Genomic DNA, 23,156 nt, shown 5'->3' with positions numbered 1-23,156 from the left:
GCATATGTCGACAGTTTGGCTCAAATAAACTCACAAAAATTCTTTACAGGTTTCAATGGTTTTTTTACGTTAACACTTGTCTCTCTAACTTTCCTTCTCCAAATCACAATTTTATACACAGCTAGTCTTTATATGATACTCTGTGTGAGATGATACAAATATTTAAAATATTTTTCATTTCCATTCTACTGTGTAGCTGGTCAGTATAGAAACTTAAACTGCACTCAGATGGGATATGTATCCTGACCTTGGAAGCCCATGTTGTACAAGGAATAAAAGAAGAAAAGCATGGAATGGATATCCTAGACTCCGTCTGTAGTAGAACTTTTTTTCTGGCATAATTACCATGTTTATCACAGGGAACTACGTTTTAAATTCATTGTCATGTAGCAGTGACAAGCAGTAATAGTTTTAGGCTGCCTAAACTCCAATAGCCTGTTAACATCAGAGGAGAACTGCTGCGACCTGAACTTCGAGGTTCAGGATCTGAAAAAGGGGCCGATGCACACGTGAAAATGCTATACAAGAAATATGAATTTGGAAGGCATGAGGGGCCATGTGGAAATCTCTTTTCCTGAAGAGGCACACTGAGACTGGATCCCATCTGCTTTTTATTCAGTCTGAATATACATTTGCCCTTTAGCAATGCATACAGGCAGATAAAAGGTAAAGTTTGGTAAACAATGTAAGGATTATCAGGTCAGAAAATTGCCTCAAGCCATTGCAATCACAGTAGGGGCAAAACTTGTATTGATATTCAGCCGTGCTGAATGTCAAAGTCCATTGGCCTTCCAATGTCTCTTTTTGATGCTAACTGTTGTTTGCTTTAGCCTCTGGCAGAGGACTGCTTTCCTTTGAATTAGATTCTAGGACAACCAATAAAGAGAAGTATCCTCAGAAGATACAATGGGCTTCTTGGTTACTAGGTAAATGGTTGTTTTAGCAATTACTTAGAAAGAATAATAGATTTATACTCCACATTTAAGTAGAAATCCATATTGAATACATAAATATAGAAATATAGGTAATATTTATGTTGAAATAGTGAAAAAGGCTAACTGGTGCATTTGTATACTGCTTAAACCTAAAAATTAAATTTAAAGAGAATTTCATATTCTTGAGGTGAGTATATGTATAGATCTGTATCCACAGGAAAGGAGGAGTCAGATATGTAAACCACTATTTAGTTAACTTAAATGTGGTTTATTTTACCATTTGATTTATTGGTGTTGGAAAATTTAGAACAAAAGCTTTGAACTTAAATCTGTTCAGAAGCTCCAAAATATCCTGGCTTACATAGTAGGAATCATTGTTAGGATAGAGCTCTATTAAATCTCAAAATACTCTTTTCTTGACAGAAGTCATCTTAATTGCTTAAACTATAAAGCTAAACCATCATGTATAAGTTAAAGCTATTCAATAAAATTAAAACAAGTTCATTATCAAAACTAAGAAAATTCAGAAATTTAGACAGAAGCAAAAATCACCTGTAAAGTTTTCCTTTCCTTTTTCTTTTTCTGTGTGTGTGGAGGGTAATATGTATTTTAAGGAATTTTTATGTACATATTGATTAAAGTCTTGCTTTTTTATTATTTAAAATCTGGTGAACCTTTTTCTTTGTTAAGAGGAACCACCATAGTTTTGGGTTAAGGAGTCAGTGGTGGGATGGGGGTGGAGGGGGGTCCAGAGTGCTGAGTGTGAATCTCTGCTCCCCCTTTATCATCTGTGTGTCTTTGGATGTTAAACTGAACTTTGTGCCTTAGTTGCTCATCTTAAAAGTAGTGATAATAATAGGACTCTTGATGATGTCATGATGTTTTTAGGATAGCTGAGTAAGATAATAAATGTCAAGTGCATAGATGAGAACCTGGCAAATAATTCTTAAAACATACTGACAATTATATGAATAAATACTAAATAGTTAAAAAAAAAACTTAATTTTTAAAGTTGAGGTATAATTGACATATCCTATATAATAAAAGGCTAATACACAAATTGACCGAATGGTGGAACAACCAGTCGCTATAATGAGCACTGACCACCAGGGGGCAGATGCTCAACTCAGGAGCTGTCCCCTGGTGATCAGTGTGCTCCCACAGGGGGAGCACTGCTCAGCCAGAAGCCAGGCTCACGGCTGGCAAATGCAGCAGCAGTGGTGGGAGCTTCTCCTGCCTCTGTGGCAGCGCTAAGGATGTCTGACTGACGACTTAGGCCCGCTCTTGGGGAGTGGGCCTAAGCCATCAGTCAGACATCTCCCGAGGGCTCCCAGACTGTGAGAGGGCGCAAGCCAGGCTGAGGATTCCCCCCCACCCCCAAGTGTACAAATTTCATGCACCGGGCTTCTAGTAACATTGTATTAGTTTCAACATAATGATTCTATATTTGTATATATTACAAAATGATCACCACAGTAAGTCTAATCAGTATCTATCACCATACATATTTACAATTTTTTTCTTGGATAAGAACTTAAGATTGACTTTCTTAACAACTCCAAATATATAACACATTATTACTAACTATAGTCACCTTGCTGTCCATTATATCCCCATGATTTAATTATTTTATAACTGGAAGGAAAGAACAATTTTAAATGACTGCATGATATGTCATTACATGAGTTCTCTGTACTACATTTAGGCATTTATTAAACTTAGTACCCCCTCAATTTTCTTATATGAGTGTTTGATTTTATATTAGGTCAGATTTCTAGAACTGAAATTACTGATTGTGATTGTGTTTAACTCACAGGCAAAGAAACTATTTAAAATTCTTGTCACGAGCTCTAGCTGGTTTTGTTCAGTGGATAGAGCATTGGCCTGTGGACTGAAAGGTCTAAGGTTCGATTCCAGTCAAGGGCACATGCCTCAGTTGCAGGCTCAATCCCCAGTAGGGGGCATGCAGGAGGCAGCCGATCAATGATTCTCTCTCATCATTGATGTTTCTATCTCTCTCTCCCTCTCCTTTCCTCTCTGAAATCAATTTTAAAAAAAGATTAAAAAAATTCTTGTCACAAAGAGCCAAATTACTGATCACAAAGTTAAAAACACTTTAATGTATGGGTGTTCCTGCCTCACAATACTCTTTCTAGTGCTGACTAATCTTATGAACTCTCTTTGCTAATTTATTAATGTACTAATAAAATATAACAGATGTTTTCATTTATATTACTTATTTTTTCTGATCCTACTGATTTTTTTGTAGCTCTCATAGGAAGAGACATAATTTGACAGTTATATATGTAGCAACATTTATTTTCTGTTATTATTAGCTATGTGATAGGATTTGTTGGCTAGGGAAGTGTTTCTATATTTATGTAGTTACATCTATCCATCTTTTCTTTTGTATCTTTCAGCCGATTCTACCCTTATAATTCCCATTCTAGTTCAGAAAATATCTACATATATTTATTTTAGATTTGCTTAGTCATTTAGCAATAAGTGATATTTAATTTTAAATAAGTGTTTAAAGATAACTTGTTAATCTCCCTGCAACTTATTATGGTATAATATATATATCTGTTAAGACTTTAAGTTGTGTTTCCAAATAGATGATTTTCCTATTAGAATCCTTAATAATCCTTCTATATTATTTATTTATTGTTATTTTTACAATTGCTTGACTATATACTATGTTCTTATAACTATAGAAATGGGGAGTATTTCTCTGCTAGTTCTCTAGTTCCAGCAGTCTATTAGGGCTCTTTTCTCCCCTTTTTCTCACCAACTTCTTAACTTTTATCATCTGCTTATTTTTTCTGATGGACTTTTGAATCATCTGCTAAGCGGACAAAACAAATCCCATTGGTGTATTTATTGTGATTGTGTTTAACTCATAGACTAATTTGGAGTCATATAGGACTTCCTCAACTTCCACTACCAATTTACTAGCATATTTGCACAAATTTTTTTTTTTCTTAAAAGACCCCATCAGAGGCCAAATCCTCTACTAGTGTTTTTAATACCTAGCTCTCTTACTGTTCAAAGAAAATGGTCTTGAATTACCTGCTTCTCCTGTCTACTGGAACATTTGCTATAGGTTACAGACATGCTCTGGTATCTCCATTCTTTTTTAAAAAATATGTTTTATTGATTTTTTTACAGAGAGGAAGGGAGAGGGATAGAGAGTTAGAAACATCGATGAGAGAGAAACATCGACCAGCTGCATCCTGCACAACCCCCACTGGGAATGTGCCCACAACCAAGGTACATGCCCTTAACCAGAACCGAACCCAAGACCCTTCAGTCACAGGCCAACACTTTATCCACTGAGCCAAACTGGTTAGGGCTGGTATCTCCATTCTTAAAGAACCACATTTCCCAAACCACATTTCCTCTCCTGGTAGACGTTTCTCAGAGCAAATTGTCTACCCATAGCTTCCACACCATTTTCTACCATCATGACACATGCCCATGTAATCAGGCTTCCTGCTCACTCCAACCCTGCTCACTCCACCTGCACCACAGTTGTGCTTGTGAAAATGAGCAACAATATTCATGTTGCAAATTCAGTACTGCTTCTCGGTCTTTATCGTGCTCAAACTTTCAGCCACATATGACACAATTGACCACTCTCTCCTTGAGCCACCTTCTTTTTCCAATTTCCCCACTGGACTCAGGCTGCACTTAGCCCACTGTTCCTCTTCAACATGACATCGAAATATTGAAGGGCCTCATGGCTTCATTGCAAGCCTCCTTTCTTCTGACTCAACACTCTCGGCTGTGGTAAGGTCATTTCATGGGTTTAAATTACATCTACATTCACTCCGAGTGACGTGACCTCTTCTGAAGCCCAAACTCATTTAGCTAGCTGCTGATGTAACCTCTTTGCCTTGATACCTTAAGCATTTCCCATTTGATCCAAAATGCATTACCTGATTTAAAATTTGTTCTTCCCAGAATTTCTCTTGTTATAAAAAGACAACATTATTATTTTCACACTTGATCGTGGTAAAAATCAATATATAATCCTGGTTTTCTCTTTTTATCTTATTACTCCCTAACAAGAAGGTCCTTGCCTCCACAACAGTACAAATCTTGTTATTTCTATCTTAATACTGAGCAAAACTGATAAGTCTGCCTACCAGATTGAACTTTTGGTGCAAACTTCTATGCTAGGATTAAAACAAACACTAGAGTATAGTCATGATTTTGGAGCCAGACTACCTGGATTTTATTCCCAGCTCTACCACTTACTAACTAAAATGTTGATGAGCTACTTTAACTCTTTCTTACTCAAATTTTCATCTGTAAAATGGGGTTAAAAGTAGTACTTAACTTATAGAGTTGTTGTGAGGATTAAAAGAGTTTATATATATAAAGTGATTAAAAATTGCCTGGAACATAGTAAGCTCTCAATAAGTTTTCTATCATAATCACCAGTTTTTTTGTTTGTTTGTTTAATTGATTTGAGAAAGAGAGGAAGAGAGAGAGAGAGACAGAAACCTCGATGTGAGAGAGAAACATTGATTGATTGCCTCCTGTTCACAACCTGACAGGGGATCAAACCCACAACTTGGGCATGTGCCCTGACAGGGAATTTACCTTTGGGTGCATGGGTCAAAGCTCCAACCAACTGAGCCACACTGGCCAGGGCGTAATCATCAGTTTTGCTGGATCTCTTGAGTGGCACAATCCAGACCAGTCATATTGAAACATAGCTTGTCACAAGTTGATTCTCCAGAAGCACACACGGAGATGGGATTTGCGGTGTGTGTGAGATATTTATTAAGAATTAATATCTGTCAAATAAGGGGGAGGAAACAGGATTGTGCATATAGAAAATTAAACATTGCAATGTAAGCTCAGCAAAGCTTGGCCAACTTGGTGGAATACTCTAGAGGGAGAATTGTCAGTCAGAATTTTTATAATGCACCAGGCTGAATTTTTACAATGTCATTACCTAGTGTGGTCATGGGATACTGATTGACTCAGGGGAGATGCTCTCTGCAACTAAGACAGACCCTAAGAGTTGGAAGTCGTCTGTTGACTACATCTCCATGAACTGGTCCCAAGTGCTTCCTTAGAGGAGGAGCTGGGCAGTGCATCTTTGTGTCTGCCACTCAGCAATAAATGGGAACAGAATTTGGTGGACTCACCCATGGTTTTATAATTTTCTAGGAGATAAACCATTATTTTGCCTTGCTGCTTACTATTAATCAAAGCTGCACAGACTTTTGAAGTCTCCTGTTAGTGTGTGGTCCTGTGTCTTGTAGACCTGCAATTTATTTCTCAATGGTAAGAAATATAAACCATTAACTACAACGTTTGCAATTAATTGTCCTCTAGAACCTCAACCAACTTTGCATTTCACCCGATGATCTTTCTTTTTTTTTCAACCTGATGGTCTTATTTCTAGCATTTAAAAATAAATTTTCTGATGAAATATGTAAATTCTTATTTCTCAAATGCTTTTTGAATCAGCTTTCTTATCTTATGAAGTTAATAAATATATCATTTTATATTTCTATGCATATTTTTAGCTTTTGAAAATTATACTTTGACATGAACAAATGAAGAAGAAACAAAACAAAGGGTTATGACTCATCTATCTGAAAAAGAAAATGATTTATATATTTTATAACATAACAAATGTGAATTTTAATAGCATTGCCTCTGATGACCAAAGAAAATAAGGTTCTTGGTACATTCTATAGGAGATACAATAAATCTTTATGAGCCACATATCTCAAAAATATTTTAAACAATTTGATAAGAATACTTTCAGCATTGCTAAATAAACAGGATTTAATTGTCATTAATATTTTTAGTGTCCAACTCTAAGCATGTGTGCATGTATGTCCCTACATGACATTTTGTCTGGAATTGCACCTCCTTCATTACTTGCATAAATGATCTTGCTCATTTACCAAAACTCCTCTTTTTTATTTAAATGCTAATTGTGAAGACTTGAAACTTAAGGCTTCAGGCAATACTTCATTCATTTTGAACCAGAATTTAAAGAGACTATATCTTACAGCTTAATAAAATGCAAAATGAGAATGAAATTGGGAAAGAAAAATGGTTCAGTCACTATGGAAAAGTTTGGCAATTTCAATCATCTTAAACATACACTTACCATACAACTGAGCAAATCCATTCTGAGGTATTTATCCAAGTGAATGGACAACTTATGTTCCCTTAAAAATTTCCACATGAATGTTTATAATGGCTTTTTTCATAATCAACAAAAACTGGGGAAAAACACAAATGTCCTTCAACTAAATATATATACACATACACACACACACACACACACACACACACTAATAAAAGACAAACATGCAAATTGACCATACCATCGCTACACCTTAAGCCACATCCTCCAGCCAATCAGAGCAACTATATGCAAATTAACTCAATCAAGATGGCAGCCGGCAGCCACGGAGCTGGAGCAAGCAGGAGGCTTGGTTGCCCCAATGATGGAGGAAGCCAAGCTTCTCGCCTGCCACGGGTGGCTCTGAGCTCCACTCAAAGCAACAAAGTTTCAATTATAGAAGGTAAATAAACCTCAGATACCTGCTGTCAGCAGGCCGTGGCCACAGAGCTGAAGTGAGCAGGAAGCTTCCCTCCCACATGCCCTGGCTGACTCTGAGCTCCTCTCAAGGCTACAAAGATTCAATTATAGAAGGTAAGTAAATCCCAGAATAAAAAGAAAAAAGAAACAAAGGAGAGACTGTGAGCTTCCGTTGCCGGGGGGCTTGGCCCGCCTGAAAACTGCCCTCAGCCCCTCTCCCAGACTGGCCAGGCACCTCAGTGGGGACCGCCACCCTAAAGGGGGCGTGGCCAGCCTGAAAACAGCCATCAGCCCCTGACCCAGGCTGGCCAGGCATCCCACGGGACCCTCACCCTGATCCGGGACAACCTTCAGGGCAAACCAGCCGGCCCCCACCCATGCACCAGGCCTCTATCCTATATAATAAAAGGGTAATATGCAAACTGACCCTAACAGCAGAATGACTGGGAATGACTGTTCACTATGACACACACTGACCATCAGGGGGCAGACGCTCAATACAGGAGCTGCCCCCTGGTAGTCAGTGCACTCCCACAGGGGGAGCTCTTCTCAGCCACAAGCCAGGCTGATGGCTGCCAGTACAGCGGTGGTGGTGGGAGCCTCTCCCGCCTCCTCAGCAGCGCTAAGGATGTCCGACTACAGCTTAGGCCTGCTCCCCGCTGGCAAGTGGACATCCTCCTAGCACTGCCGGGCTGTCAAGGGGATGTCTGACTGCCAGCTTGGGCCCAATCCCCCAGGGAGCGAGCCTAAGCCAGCAGGTGGACATCCTCTGAGGGGTCCCAGACTGCAAGAGGGCATAGGCCGGGCTGAGGGACCCCCCCCCCCCCAGTGCACAAATTTTTGTGCACTGGGCCTCTAGTATATATATATAATCACAAATGTTTTATGTATTAGTCCGCTTGGGCTGCCATACAACATACCATAGACCAGGGTGCTGAAACAACAGAAACTTATTTTCTAACAGTCCTGAAAGCTGGAAGTTCAAGATCAAGGTGCTAGTAGGGTTGGTTCCTGGTGAAACCTTTCCTCCTGGCAAAGAGATGGCTGTCTTCTCACTCTCTGCCTTCACATGGGTTTTGACTGTGCAAGCATACCCCTGATAGCTCTTCCTCTTCTTATAAGGACAGCAGTCCTGCAGGATTAGAGCCCCATACTCATAACCTTATTTAACCATAATATCCTCCTAAAGACCCTATCTCCAAATATAGACATATTGAAGGTTAAGGTTTCAACATACAGATTTTGCTGGGACACAATTCAGTCTATAACATATATTTTCCTGTTGAAAGACACTGCGTTTGTTCCTAGGTTTTCATTTTTATATTCAATGCTTCTATGAGCAAGAAGCGTTGGGACTCATGAGCAAGAGTTTCTCTAAATCAGCATCAATAGAAGTGGAACTGCTGGCCCATGAGACATGCAAATGTTCAGATTCAGAAACTGGCACCAAAGTATTTCCCAACATGGTTGCATCAAGTTTTACTCCCATCATAAGTGTCTATGTATTCCCAAGACTCCACATCTTTACTACCAGTAGTTATCAAACACCTTCATTTTTACCAATCTGGTGAGCAGAAATGCTATCTTACCAAGGACTTTAACATTATTTCATTAATTGTAAAGAATTTTAATCATTTTATTCACAATTTGGTCCTATTTTCTGTAAAATGCCTATTTCATGCTATTCTCCATTTTTCTGTTGCTTTGTATCTTTTAAAAATCTATTTGCAGACATTTTATGTGCATTTTTGGTACAAAATCTTTGTAGATTATACATGTTGCAAATATATTCTTGTAGCTTATATCTTGTCATTTCACTTACTTTTGATAGACAAAAGTTTCAAATGTTAATGTAGTCTAATTCATCAATTTTTCCTTTCAATTTAGTATTATTTGTGTCTTGTTCAAGATTCTTCTCTACCCAAAGATCATAAAGATACTTTTCATTTATTGCTGTATTCCCTAAGCCCTTTATTTCAACCCCTCTGTAAAATAAATAAATACAAATAACTTGGTTTTAAACCTTACAAAGGATTTAGAAAATCCTTTATTAACTTGTATCTTAAATTTCTTAGATAAAGCACATAAATTGGTGCTTTGGATAAAGACAAATTTAGTGAGAGGAGAGTGCAGGGATACTAGTCCAGGAAACATGCCCAAGAGGATTCATTAATATTCTGTTTCCTGGACCAGCATTTCCAGGGGAGGCCATTTCATCTGAGAAAATAAGTCCCTCTGAAGGTAGGGGTAGAATAGAGTAGAGGAGGTTGGGTCATGGGATAAGGAGACAGAGCAGCCTCCCCCAGGACAGGGCTCAGGCTCGCTGCTGGCCCCAGGGACAAGGAGGCCAGGCATGGCAGGGTCTCCCTTAGGCAGCTCCCAATATGTACTTCCTCCAGATTCCTGCTGCCTTCATCTTTGCTCTCAGATCATAGCACCAGTAAATGAACATCTGAGCAGCTAGCTAGACCCAAGAACTCAGTCTGACAACTGCTCCAAAACTGGATGGTTTCTTTACCTGGGAAACTGCATGATAGAAGCAGTTTCTCCTAATTCGCCACAGGTGTGAGAGTAGGAAAGCCATCCTCTTGCTCCATAGAAACTACTTGAGAACTGTATTAGCTCTCTGTCTGTGTCTACTGCGTCACTTAGAGAAGACCTGCTGAGGAACAGAAGGCACAGAAAGGCCTGATACCAACATTGGTCAGACTCCTCAGACTCTTCGCCCAACTTCGCAAAAATGAAACCAATTGGATGCTGATAGAAAATCCCTGTCTTCCTTTCCCATTTCTACAGGAACATTCCTGACCTTAAAACAAAAATAGGGCAGTCTGCATGGTCAGCCAGCTGGGTTTCTCACAGCCTGAGGTAAGAGTAATGATTCTTTTCTCAGGAAAGTGTGCAGCCTCCAGTTATGTTGTTGCAAAACAAAGCCCAAGAACTAAGCTATTCTGTCTTTCATTTTCTCTAGTGCTTTGGGCTCTACAGTCCTTTCCAATGCCCTCTATTCTTGGTGCTCTAACCAGGAAGTGGAATCAATGACAATGATGAGTCTGTGCTATATGCCAGGCTTGGGTATCTTTTTCCTGACAAAGTATCAGTACCTGTCTTTAGATCCCATGGTCTTTGCTTGCCTCTGATAAGGTATACTTGCACCTCTCTGATAACACATGCCTCCAGAGGTCCATCTAAGTGCAGATGATATGCCTTTCATATGCTCAAATACTTTTTACCATTAAAATCTTGTGGACTCAGACGAGGCCAATAAAAACAAGTAAATGTCAAAATACATATATACTCTCTTGTTGCCTATACCTTTCACCAGTTTTTCCAACATAAACACTCTGATCTTCCTTGGCAGGGCCTCATCTGTTATCATATTTCTGAGTTCTCCCAGGTCACATTTTATCATGACTTGTTTTTAAAAAGCACCTATGTTTGCATTGATCCTAAAGGATTAACTCTAAAAGCAGTAGCAACTCAAACACACCATCTTCTAGTCTGGGATAGACTTAAAGTCTTCTCTCTCTGTCAGGTGAGGTGACTAAAGTGGACACACATTAGCTCTTCCAATGAGGTTTGTACCTACAGCCTTGAGTGATGAAAACAAATGGACATAAATTATATGCAAAAAAGAAGTGAAAGTGCTTTATTCAAACCTATTTTTGTACCTGCTTTAGAATTTAATATTCACAGCAGGTCTAGGCAGAACACTAACTGGGTATTTAAATCATTAATCTGACGTTATAAGATAGGTCCAAGGATAATCAAGGGCATGGAGGGACAGAATATAGCTTTCTATTAAGAGGGAGATGATTTAATCTTTCTGGAAGGATATATGTTCATGTTTGATGACTGAATAATATATTTATGTAGTGACCTCTTAACGTTTGGCTATTGCTGTGATACCTATTAGATGGTTCTTTATCAAAATACAATGAAAAGAGTCAGAAACTGAGAGATTAAGCGGTAAAGTCAGTTACCAGTGAATCTCATTGGATTCATGTTGGCCATCTAAGGGGCCTTTGATATTACAAAACTAAGGGATCATTTTAGCAAAATTTTTCCAAGAATCTATTTGGTTCTAGGAAACTGAAGAAACAGCACAGAATGGAGCACTGGAACTCCACCCTGGGAAGTGGCTTCATATTGATGGGGATTCTGAAGGACAGTGAGTCTCCTGAGCTGCTCTGTGCCATCATCACAATTCTGTACATGTTGGCGCTGACCAGCAATGGCCTGCTGCTCCTGGTCATCACAATGGACACCCGGCTCCACGTGCCCATGTACCTCCTGCTTGGGCAGCTCTCACTCATGGACCTCCTCTTCACGTCTGTTGTCACTCCCAAGGCCCTAGTGGATTTCCTTCGCAGTGAAAACACCATCTCCTTTGGGGGCTGTGCCCTTCAGATGTTTCTGGCACTGACTCTGGGTGGTGCAGAGGACCTCCTACTGGCCTTCATGGCCTATGACAGGTATGTGGCCATTTGTCATCCTCTGAACTACATGGTCCTTATGAGTACAAGGGTCTGCTGGCTCATGGTGGCCACATCCTGGATTCTTGCATCCCTGAGTGCCTTTGTATATACCATGTATACCATGCACTATCCCTTCTGCAAAGCCCGGATGATCAGGCACCTGCTTTGTGAGATCCCACCTCTGCTGAAGTTGGCCTGTGCAGATACCTCCAGATACGAACTCATGGTGTATGTGATGGGTGTGACCTTCCTGATGCCCCCTCTTGTTGCTATCCTGGTCTCCTACACACTAATCCTATTCACTGTGCTCCACATGCCCTCAAATGAGGGGAGGCAGAAAGCCCTAGTCACCTGTTCTTCCCACCTGACTGTGGTCGGGATGTTCTATGGAGCTGCCACGTTCATGTACATCCTGCCCAGTTCTCTGCACAGCCCCAAACAGGACAACATCATCTCCGTTTTCTACACAATTGTCACTCCAGCCTTGAACCCCCTCATCTACAGCCTGAGGAATAAGGAGGTCATGGGGGCCTTGAGGAGGGTCATGGGGAAATACATGCTGAGGACACACCCCACCTTCTAGGGAGGGTTCATGGCTTGATTCTGAAATTTATTCGTCATCAAACTCAGATTTCTGAGAGAGTCAGCTAATCACGATAGAAACACCACAGTGCAGAGTAGAACTTGACTTGTCAACTGCTCTTTTTTTGGGGGGTGGTGGTGTGGGTAAGAGATCAATCGAAGGACTTGTATGCATGCATATAAGCATAACCAATAGACACAAGACACTGGGGGGTAGGGGAGGCCAGGGGAATGTCAAGGGGGGAAAAAAGGAGACATATGTAATACTCTTTGTAATACTTTAAGCAATAAAACAAAATTTAAAAATAAATAAATCTTCTTTCCGTGAGGCTACTTAGAAGGTATAAGTCATACCCTATTAAAAATGTACTCTGTATTTTCCCAGGTAACTACTGCATTTAAAAGATCTAGGGGCCTTTGCCAACTGGGATGCGACATCTAACCTTGGGAGTCCAAACAGATCAACATTAGCCCCAAAGAAAAGAAAGTTTCAAATGGAGGCCTAAGCAAGACTCATACATCAGGGGAGGGAACCTTAAGATTTATGCAAATTTTAGACTAACTGACCCTGTTAAAGATCATGTAGGCAGCCTTGTTTAATGCCCAAAGTAGTAGTAGTTTGCATGTATTTGCTTCACGTTCACTCCCTTTTCCAAACATCAGCTATTATGGAAACTTCCCCACCTGCGCACTCCAACAGGTGATTTTTGTTTGTCTTTTTGTTTGTTTTTGGCATGGAGATGTTTTTATATTGCTCTAAATCCAAATATTACTGAAATGAATAAAATAAAAAGTTAAGGCAGCTCATCAGCAAGGTCCACGGTAAATAACTATGCTTTAACACAGACACAAAACAAAACTGCTTTCCCATTTTCTTAAGGTTGTCTTGAAATCTCCCTACAATTGCAAAGGGCTCATATGCTTAATGTGAGTGGATGTGTCTGTGTGTTTGTTCTGAAAAACAAGGGGTCAACATAATGAATTTATATTCATTTCCTGGTAGCTTAAGTATGCCTGCTACTATAATTTGTTTATAGGTTTGAAAACATTTAAACAAAAGTTGTGAGTTGTTTTGAAGCTTCAAAATAACATGGCTCATGTGAGTGGCAGAATTTTTTAGAATACTGCAATTTTTTTTGCAAATTTGCTAACATTTTCTTTTTTTAGTAATAAAACATTAGTCTATCTTTAACACTAAAAGTTCTTTTTCAAATATTAATAACATTAAGAATACTAGAAGTAGGCAAAAGCCAACTGAAATCTTACGGAGAGATAATCTCTACACATATTTAGATGCATTTCCTTCCCTTTTTAATGCAGGCATGCATTTTCCTGAGTTGCTTTGTGCGTGTAAAATATTTTGTCGCCTATTAATATCTAGTGATTTTCCCCTCTGCATTATATGGTGGCAGCATAGAGCAGTGACAAAGAACCCGGGGTCAGGGTCAGAGTACCGGGCTTTGAATTCAGTACACCCCACACTTACTTATACAGCCGTCCCCCAGCCCTTATCTGCAGTTTGGCTTTCTGCGGTTTCAGTTACCCAGGGTTAATCATGGCCTGAAAATATTTAAACGGAAAATCCCAGGAATAATTCATAAGTTTTAAACGGCACCCCAATGTGAGGAGCATGATGAAATCTCGCGCTGACCTTCCCAGGACGAGAACCACGCCTTCCTCCAGCCTCTCCTCCGGGCACAGGATCCACCAACTATTCACTGAGTAGCCCTCGCGGTGGTCAGATCGACCTCCTGATATCGCGATGCTGGTGCTCAAGTAATCCTCATTTTATTCGTTATGGCCCCAAAGCTCAAGAGTAGCGATTGTGGCAGTTCGGATCTGCTAAAGAGAAACTGTAAAATGCTTCCTCTAAGTGAGAAGGCGCAAGTTCTCCAGGTAAGCAATATTATCCTCTCTCATCATCACAGGAAGCAGGGTGAGTACAGTACAATATGTTTTGAAAGAGAGACCACATTCACATAATTTTGATTACAGGTCATTGTTCTCTTTCATTATTAGTTGTTGTTGTTGTGAATCTCTGAGCCTAATTCACAGGGTTTGGTATTATCCAGTTTCAGACACCCACTGGGGGTCCTATCCCCTGAGAATAAGGGGGGACCACTGAATATAATTTTGAGCAAGTTACTTAAGCTCTCTGGACCTTAGTCTGCACATCTATATACTGTAATTTGGCAGTAATAGTAAGGCCCACTTCATAGTTACTGTGAGGATTAAATAAGTTCGTAGACATAAATGCAAGGCATTTTAGAACCTGGTGCCCTGGCTGAGTGGCTCAGTTGATTGGAACGGAGTCCTGTGCACCAAAAGGTTTCAGGTTCGATTCCTGGTCAGGGCATGTATCTACATTGTGCTTAGATCCCTGGTCAGGGCCCATCCAGGCAACTGATTAATGTTGCTCTCCCTCCACCCCTTTCCTCTCTCTCTAAAATCAATAAAAACATCTCCTGGGGTGAGGATAGAAAAAAATAGAACAGCACATGGCATATAATGAGTATTTAATAAACCTTAACTCCTACATGAATAAATAGCCTTGAAAACACTTTTATGTGTTAACAAAATATTACATCATATGGATGCTTTGTAATAGAATTAGCTATTTCATCACTATAGTAAATTTAATAGTGATGGTGTGTGTGTGTATGTGTATGTATAAAAACAATGTTAATCGCTTAGGTGTATAAGTAATATTTTCCCCTTAGAATAAATTTTTGAGTAGAATTATTAGAATCAAGGTCAAATCTATGTAATATTCTTAATATAAAAAGATATCGATTTTTTAAAATGTTAAACATTTTGCATTTTTACCAGCAATATGTAAGTGTACTTTAACCCACCACACCTTTCCCATGTTAAATTTAACAAGTAAATAGTCTTTACTCTTTTATTAGGTTTAACATTTTAATCTATTGTTTTATTTTGCATAATTCATTTATTTAGAATATTTCTTATTGAGTTGTTGTTCTTTACAGATTAAGGATACCAACACTTTGTTATATTTATGGTAAAAACTTTTTTTCAAATTTATTTGTTATTTGACTTTTTAGTATCTCCATGATAAGGATTTTTGGACAGAGAAGTATTAAAAATATTTGTGTTGTGAAATCTACCCACCTTATCTTGTTTTCTTTCAGTGATTTTACTGTTAGGATATAATTTTCTATTCTACCTTTTGATGGTAGAATATATTTTATATATTTAAATTTATATATTTTATTTTTCTTAATCAATTTGCATTTAACTTTTATAATAAATTCATCTTGATATGGTGAGTTTTTAACTTTGTTGTCAAAGTTGCCTTTTCTATTGATATTTTAAAATAATCCTTCCCTTTTCTGTTAACTTCTTCTATTTCTTTCATCACATATTATGTTCTCATAGACATAGTATTAAGCTACATTTCTTGGCTATTCAGTTCTAGCTCCATTCTCTTTACTCTTTCTGAAGATATTTGATTCTATTATCTGCTTCATAAAAGCTCACAGGTAATTTGATTGTGAATATATTTGACAACAATAAATTAATGTGTAATTGGGGCTTTTTTTTTTTTTTTCAATATTCAGCCATGCCTTCCAGAACACAGCACACAACTGCACTTCTTGAACCCAGTCTCAGTTCCTTTCTTAAAGTGACTATTTCACACCTTTGGTCTCCACTGATGACCTTACTCCATACTTCACTTGGAATAGAAAGGAAGTTTCTATTCCTATGGGGTGAGAAGGGCAAGGAAGGGAAATAAGAAAGGGTAGCCTCCTACCTTCACCTCTTCAAATCTTCCCTCTATATACTGCACATTCATGCCCTGCTTTCCCCCTTCACAACTGTCCATCAAAGGCTGATCCTCCACTAGTGACGTAATTGACAAATATGCCTTTATATATGTTGAAATTTAGTATATATTCGAGCAGCATTTGAAATTAGTGGAGAAAATGACTAGCCATGGTATTAGAAAGAAATAGTTAAATGTTCAGGGGGAAATGTATTATACTAACTCACGTATGTAAATTCTCCTAAAATAAATTCCAGATATTTTAATGATCTAATGGTTAAAAACAAAGTCCTAATGTCAGACTCCCCACTCCAGATTCATGTCCCTCTTGTTCCCCTGTATTTATGTGGGGCCATATGATTGACTTTTAATAAATGGCATGTGAGCAGATGTGATGTTTGTCGATCCAACTAGAATTTTTGTAAATGAAACAAACTTCTACCTGTTGAGCCACTAGATTTGAGAGTTATCTGTGAGAGCAGGGGTCAGCAAACATGTCCGTGAGGCTATGCTTTTTTTTTACAAATGAAGTTTTGTTGGAACACATTTATTTTTGTATTGTCTATTTCCCCACTACAGTGATAGAGTTGAGTAGTTGTGATGGAGACAGTATGGCCACAAAGACAAAAGTATTTATTATCTGGCCCTTTAAAGAAAAAGTTTGCAGATCCCTATATTATAGCAACTAGCATTACCTTATATAAAGGAAAACTAGAACTATAATTAGAAAACAACGTAGGGTGAGGAAAGCCTCTTTTTTTAAAAAAAATATATTTTATTGATTTTTTACAGAGAGGAAGGGAGAGAGTTAGAAACATCGATGAGAGAGAAACATCAATCAGCTGCCTCCTGCACACTCCCTACTGGGGATGTGCCCACAACCCAGGTACATGCCCTTGACCGGAATCGAACCCGGGACCTTTCAGTCCGGAGGCCGACGCTCTATCCACTGAGCCAAACCGGTTTCGGCAGGAAAGCCTCTTAGTAAAAAAAAACAAAAAAACACACAAAAAAACCCTTTAGGTCAGTGGTTCTCAACCTTGGCTGCACATTAGAATCACCTGGGAATATTTTTAAAATCCTGATTTCTGGGCCTCACCCTCTGGAAATTCTGTTTCTTTGTTAGTAATGTTGTGGCCTCACCCCATAACAAAGAAACAGAATTTCCAGAGGATGAGGCCCAGAAATCAGGATTTTAAAAGATTCCCAGGTGATTCTAATGTGCAGCCAGGGTTGAGAACCACTGCCTTAGGTAGTCCTCCCTGCTTAGTCTGCCTTGCTGCCTCTTAACCCCAGCACACCTTTACCTGGTTAGCTCTATCACCTTTTGGTTTTCAACTTAGAAGTCACTTCCTTAGGAATGCATTCTGTATGCTTTCTAAAAGTCTCTGTCATTCCGTTATTCTGCTGTAATAATCTTTGCAAAGGTAAAAAAAAAAAAAAAAAAGACTGAATTGACAAGTTCTATAGTCCTTTATCAATACGTAAAACTCTGAGACATTTGAGAAATCTTTCCTGGAAGGCTTCTTCTTTCACCACTCTGACACATCTTTATTCAATTCTCCTCTGCTTCTCTGATTCCAACCTTGATTGGTTACTCTTCATCCATCTCGAAATACTTATAACTCCAAGGTTCTGGCACAGATTCTTTCCCACTGTCTTTCTCCAACATCACATCTCATCCAGGATTACACTTCAGAATTATACTAGAATATTTTTACAAAACATATGTATTGCCTCCATCTTTGCCACCCTTATGCTTGGCAACAGGAACAGGCACTTGCATTTTAGTAGAATTCTTTCAAGATTGCAATGCATGCACTTAGTTTCCTGGATAAAAATTTTGGCACACTGTGCCGCGCCGGCTTGGCCAAGGGTGAACCCGAGTGGGGGTGATGAAAGGCTTAGAAAAGACAGACAAGAGAATGAAAAGCTGCATCTCGGTGGGACGCTGCTTCTGAGAGACAGCGACCACGCCCACAAGCTGTGTATTTTATAGCAGATGCCACGAGGCAAAGTAAAGGCGTGATCAAGTTGTTTACCACATTCTGGTGGGTTTCAGTCCCACTCCACTACATGCACCTGAACCTGAACTCTATCACTCAGGCACATGGGGCCACGTATTCGGGTCACAGGCTCAAGCTTACAACTATAGCTGTTGGCTATAATTGTGCTGGGAGGGCTCTGCCCTTCAAGCTGGGACTTGCACGTGGCAATGAGAGGACTGTGCCCTCTCAGTAGTCCAAGGCTTGAACCTGTCCAAACACTGTGGCCGCGCCCCACAGCACACGTTCTTAGGTTTGTCAAACCCCACTTGCAGGAAACTTCTAAATATATTTCTCCAGTCAATATCTCTCTTCTAAACTCTAGGTTTTTTCATTTATTCAAAATGATATTTCTTGAGCTATAACAGTGGATGGCACTATCCTACAAGTGGTAATACAGAAGTCAACAAAGGAGTAGGTCTTTATTGCTATGGAATTATAGTCTAGTGGAGGAGTCAGACATTAAGCAAGTAATTACATAATTACTTTACATAAAAGCCATTCCATTGCCTAAAAAGCAGTATAACACTTTTAATGTGCTTAAGAATCATCTGGGTCTTGTTACAAATTTAGGTTCCTGAGATCAACTGCCCTACCCCATCTTATCTTGAGAAATACTTTCAACAAAGCCATCCAAGAATCATTTCGAGTCATGATGTGCAAAACTATGGTCTACATCATAAATGCTTTACTACAGCACAAAACAGTGTCCCATCCCTCATTTTCTGAAAATTTTCTATCACTGTCAAATAAATTCATCAATCTTCAGCATTTTCAGGATTATATGCTGGGCCAATTTGTTAGAATTAAATTCAAAGCATTTCTCAATTTAGACTCTGACTTACTTTTCAGCTTTATTTTTTAAATTTTTAATAATTTTTTATTTTTCAATTACAGTTAACATACATTATGTTACAGTTACTATACATTATATTAGTTTCAGGTGTACAACCCATTGATTAGACATTATATGCCTTATGAAATGATCACCCCAATAAGCCTAGTGCTTACCTGACACCATACATAGTAATTACAATATTAATGACTATATTCCCTATGCTGTACTTTACATCCCCATAACTATTCTGTAACTACCAAATTGGACTTCTTAATCCCTTCACCTTTTTCACCCATCCTCCTAACTCCCCTCCTCTCTGGCAAGTGCCAAAATGTCTCTGTATCTCTGAGTCTGTTTCTGTTCTGCTTGTTTGTTTATTCTGTTTTTTAGATTCCACATATGGCATTTGTCTTTCCCTGCCTGACATTTCACTCAGCATAAAACCTTCTAAGTTTATCCATGTTATTGCAGATAGCAAGATTTCATTCTTTTTATGGCTAAGTCATATTCCATTGTATATATGTGCCACTTCTTCTTTATCCATTCACCTATTGACACTTAGGTTGCTTCCATATCCTGGCTATTGTAAATAATATTGCAATGAACATATGGATGCATATGTGCTTTCATTTTAGTGTTTTGGCTTTCTTTGGATAAATAGTCAGAGGTGAAATTGCTGGGTCCTTTTTTGTCTCTTGTTATAACAATTGTTTTAAAGTCTATTTTGTCTGGTATAAGTATTGCTACCCCAGTGTTTTTTGCTTGTTTCCATTTTCATGAAATGTTTTATTTCCATTCCTTTACTTTCAGTCTGTGTCTCTTTCAATCTGAAGAGAGTCTCTTGGAGACAGCATATGTAAAGGTCTTGTTTTGTTATCCATTCAGCCACTGTATGTCTTTTGATCAGAAAATTTAATCCATTTGCATTTAAAGCAATTGTTAATAGATATGTATTTATTGCCATTTTATTTTATCATTTTTCTTGTAATTAAAGAAGACCATTTAATATTTTTTGTAATACTGGTTTGATGATGATAAACTCCTTTAGATTTTTCTTGTCTGAGAAGCTCTTTATATGCCCTTCTATTCTAAATGATAACTTTGCTGGCTAGAGTAATCTTGCTTATAGGTCATTGTTTTCATCATTTATTTTTTGCCAGCCCTTCTGGCCTGCAAAGTTTCTGTTGAGAAATTAGCTGACAGTCTTATGGGAGCTCTCTTGTAGGTAACTAACTGCTTTTCTCTTGCTGCTTTTAAAATTCTCTCTTTGTCTTTAACCTTTGGCATTATAATTATGATGTGTCTGGTGTAGGCTTCTTTGGGTTCATCTTGTTTGTGTCTCTGCACTTCCTGGACTTGTATATCTATCTCCTTGACCAGGTTAGGGAAATTTTTGTCATTATTTTTTCAAATAGGTTTTCAATTCCTTGTTCTCTCTCTTCTCCTTCTGCTATCCCCATGATGTGAATGTTGGTACATTTCATGCTGTAACAGAGGCTCCTTACATTATCCTCATTTTTTTTTTAATTCTTTTTTCTTTTGGTGTTCTAATTGAGTGTTTTCTGCTACCTTATTTTCCAAAAAAAATTGCTGATTTGATCCTCTGTTAATCTACTCTATTGTTGATTCCCTGTAATGTATTCTTCATTTCATTTATTTATTTCTTACTGTTTTTTTCTTGTTTTCTAGTTCTGTTTCTATGTTTTCTAGCCCTTTTTTGAAGTACGTACTAAGTTCATCTATTCTTCCCCTAAGTTCATTTAGCATCCTAATAACCAGTGTTTTGAACTCTGCATCTGGTGATTACTTGTCTCCATTTTATTTATTTTTTTTCTAGAGTTTTGATCTGTTCTTTCATTTGGGACATGTTTTCTTTTTTGACTCCTCAATTTGGCAGCCTCCTTGTATTTGTTTCTATATATTAGGTAGAGCTGCTATGTCTCCCAGTCTTGGTAGAGTGGCCTTATGTAGTAGGTGTCCTGTAGGGCGCAGTCACTTGAGCTGGGTGCTCCAGGTGCATCCCCACCCCCCACCAGTATGGGCTGCATGCATTCTCCTATAGTATTTGAGCCCTACATGTTGTTGGTACATCAATGGGATGGATTTTATCCCAGGTCAATCAGCTGAGAGACAACTGTGAAGGATTTGCTGTACAGGGGCCAACCCCACAGAACAGGACTTACTTTATCAGGGCTTTGGTGCCCACTATGTCTACCCCTTGAGTGTGTTGCTTGTGGAGGTGCTTCAGCAATAGGGGCACTGGCTTTGATACCTCCCAGGAGGTGCAGGCCAAGGTCAGCCACCACTTGTGCCCTGCTTGGGAACACCCAGCATGAGCTACAGAGCAACTTCTACTTATGCTGGGCTTAGAGGTACCCAGGAGAGGCCAAACTGTGAACCAAGGCCAGCTGCTACTAGTGCTGAGCCTGGAGCCACTTAGCAAGGAGTATGGGGTACATGAAGGCTTGATGCTGCTTGTTTGAGAGATTTTAGGAAAGTCCAAAGCATGAGCTAAGACAGGCTGTTTGTATGGAAAAGCCACTGGAAACAGCTTGGGTGGGCCTGCAAGTTGAGTGGGGTGGGATCTCAGTCCAAGGGCGGGGCAAACTGTTTTAGCCAGGTTGATGGAGACTCAGATTTGGCACCCAACTGTACCTTCAGGGTTGGTCTCAGCAAATGAACAATGGCTTCTACCAGCACTTCTCTCTGGGAGAAAGCTGCTCCCTCCAGCCCTTGTTCTTTGATGCCACACAATTCAGTTCCTTTCTGTATGACATCTTTTGAGCTGCTGCCCCATTGTTGGAGCTCAGAGTGCATGAGTCTGTGAGGGCTTTTAAGTCGAACACCTGGGACTCTGGCAGCATCTTGTCTCACTCAGCCAAAATCTCTGCTGGTATATGCAGCCAGAAGTTATGAAGACTTCTCTGTGCAGGGGCTGGAAACCTGGGATGGAGGCCTGGTGTGGGGGACCATTTGCTTATCAGGGCACATCTAGACCACTGATATAACCTATAACCCTCCCAGTTTTTAGCTACTACACATGGGTATTTGACCAGCCTAGTCTGCAACTCTGCCCTTCCTACTAATCTCCACGTGACTGCTTCTTTATTTTTTAGTTATAAGACTTAATGCAGTTCTCAATGATGATTGTTTTGTACTTTGGTTGTAATTTAATTTTATGTGGTTGTGGGAGGATGTGAGCACCACATTTACTTATGCTGCCATCTTGACTGGACCCTTTTCAGCTTGTATTTCACAATTTTCCTAATGTTATGCATACTCTTAAAACAGTTATACCATTTGTTATTCCTTAAATGTGTTCTCTTTTAAATTTAATAAATTATTAAATTTCTGAAATATAATACCATGTTATAAATATAATACCATGAAAACTTTTTAATTCATGTTTCCAGTTTCTAGAAATATACCCGGGATATATAATAAGCATTCAAAATATGTTTAATGAGTTCATGCAAGAATGAAGGAAATGACTCCATTTTCCAGAAATGCATTATTGTATTTGTGATAGTTTTATTTATTTATTTGGTTCTTTGTTTTTTTATATATATAGTTGTATGTCTACTTGTTTTAATTTGCTTATTAGCTTAGATGGGCTTGGAGAGTAGTGATTGTTTGCTTATCAGCATTTTATTTCTTTCCTTCCTTCCATCCTTCCTTCTTTCCTTTCTTTTTACTTCCTTTCCCTCCTTTTTTTTCCTTTTGATATTTCTTCCCTATGTCTATCAAGACACCTTGTTTTGAATAGGTAATTTGTTGAATTTATCTAAGAAGAGCTAGGAGAAGAAAGAAAAAAGGGGAGGGATGGAATGAAATGGGACAAGTTCACCACAAAATCACTTGTCTCTATATTTCTAAAATTGTTATCAGAACCAGAGATCCCCACCTTCAAA

At 38.9% G+C, this 23,156-nt stretch overlaps 1 protein-coding gene across 1 annotated transcript; it reads left to right on the top strand.

The window, feature by feature from the left end:
* Positions 1–11,598: 11,598 nt before the first annotated feature.
* On the top strand, positions 11,599–12,576 carry LOC308524576 (olfactory receptor 2AG1; the record flags this gene model as incomplete). Its single annotated transcript, XM_081099123.1, has 1 exon — positions 11,599–12,576. The coding sequence occupies exon 1, from the start codon at positions 11,626–11,628 to the stop codon at positions 12,574–12,576; it is 951 nt and encodes a 316-aa protein (XP_080955249.1). The 5' UTR covers positions 11,599–11,625.
* Between the last annotated feature and the right edge of the window lie 10,580 nt (positions 12,577–23,156).

The sequence above is a fragment of the Myotis nattereri genome, assembly GCF_964212035.1.
Source record: "Myotis nattereri genome assembly, chromosome: 9".
Classification (NCBI taxonomy): Eukaryota; Metazoa; Chordata; class Mammalia; order Chiroptera; family Vespertilionidae; genus Myotis; species Myotis nattereri.
Note: the sequence above shows the minus strand (reverse complement) of the source record. Positions and strands in the feature narration are given on the sequence as shown.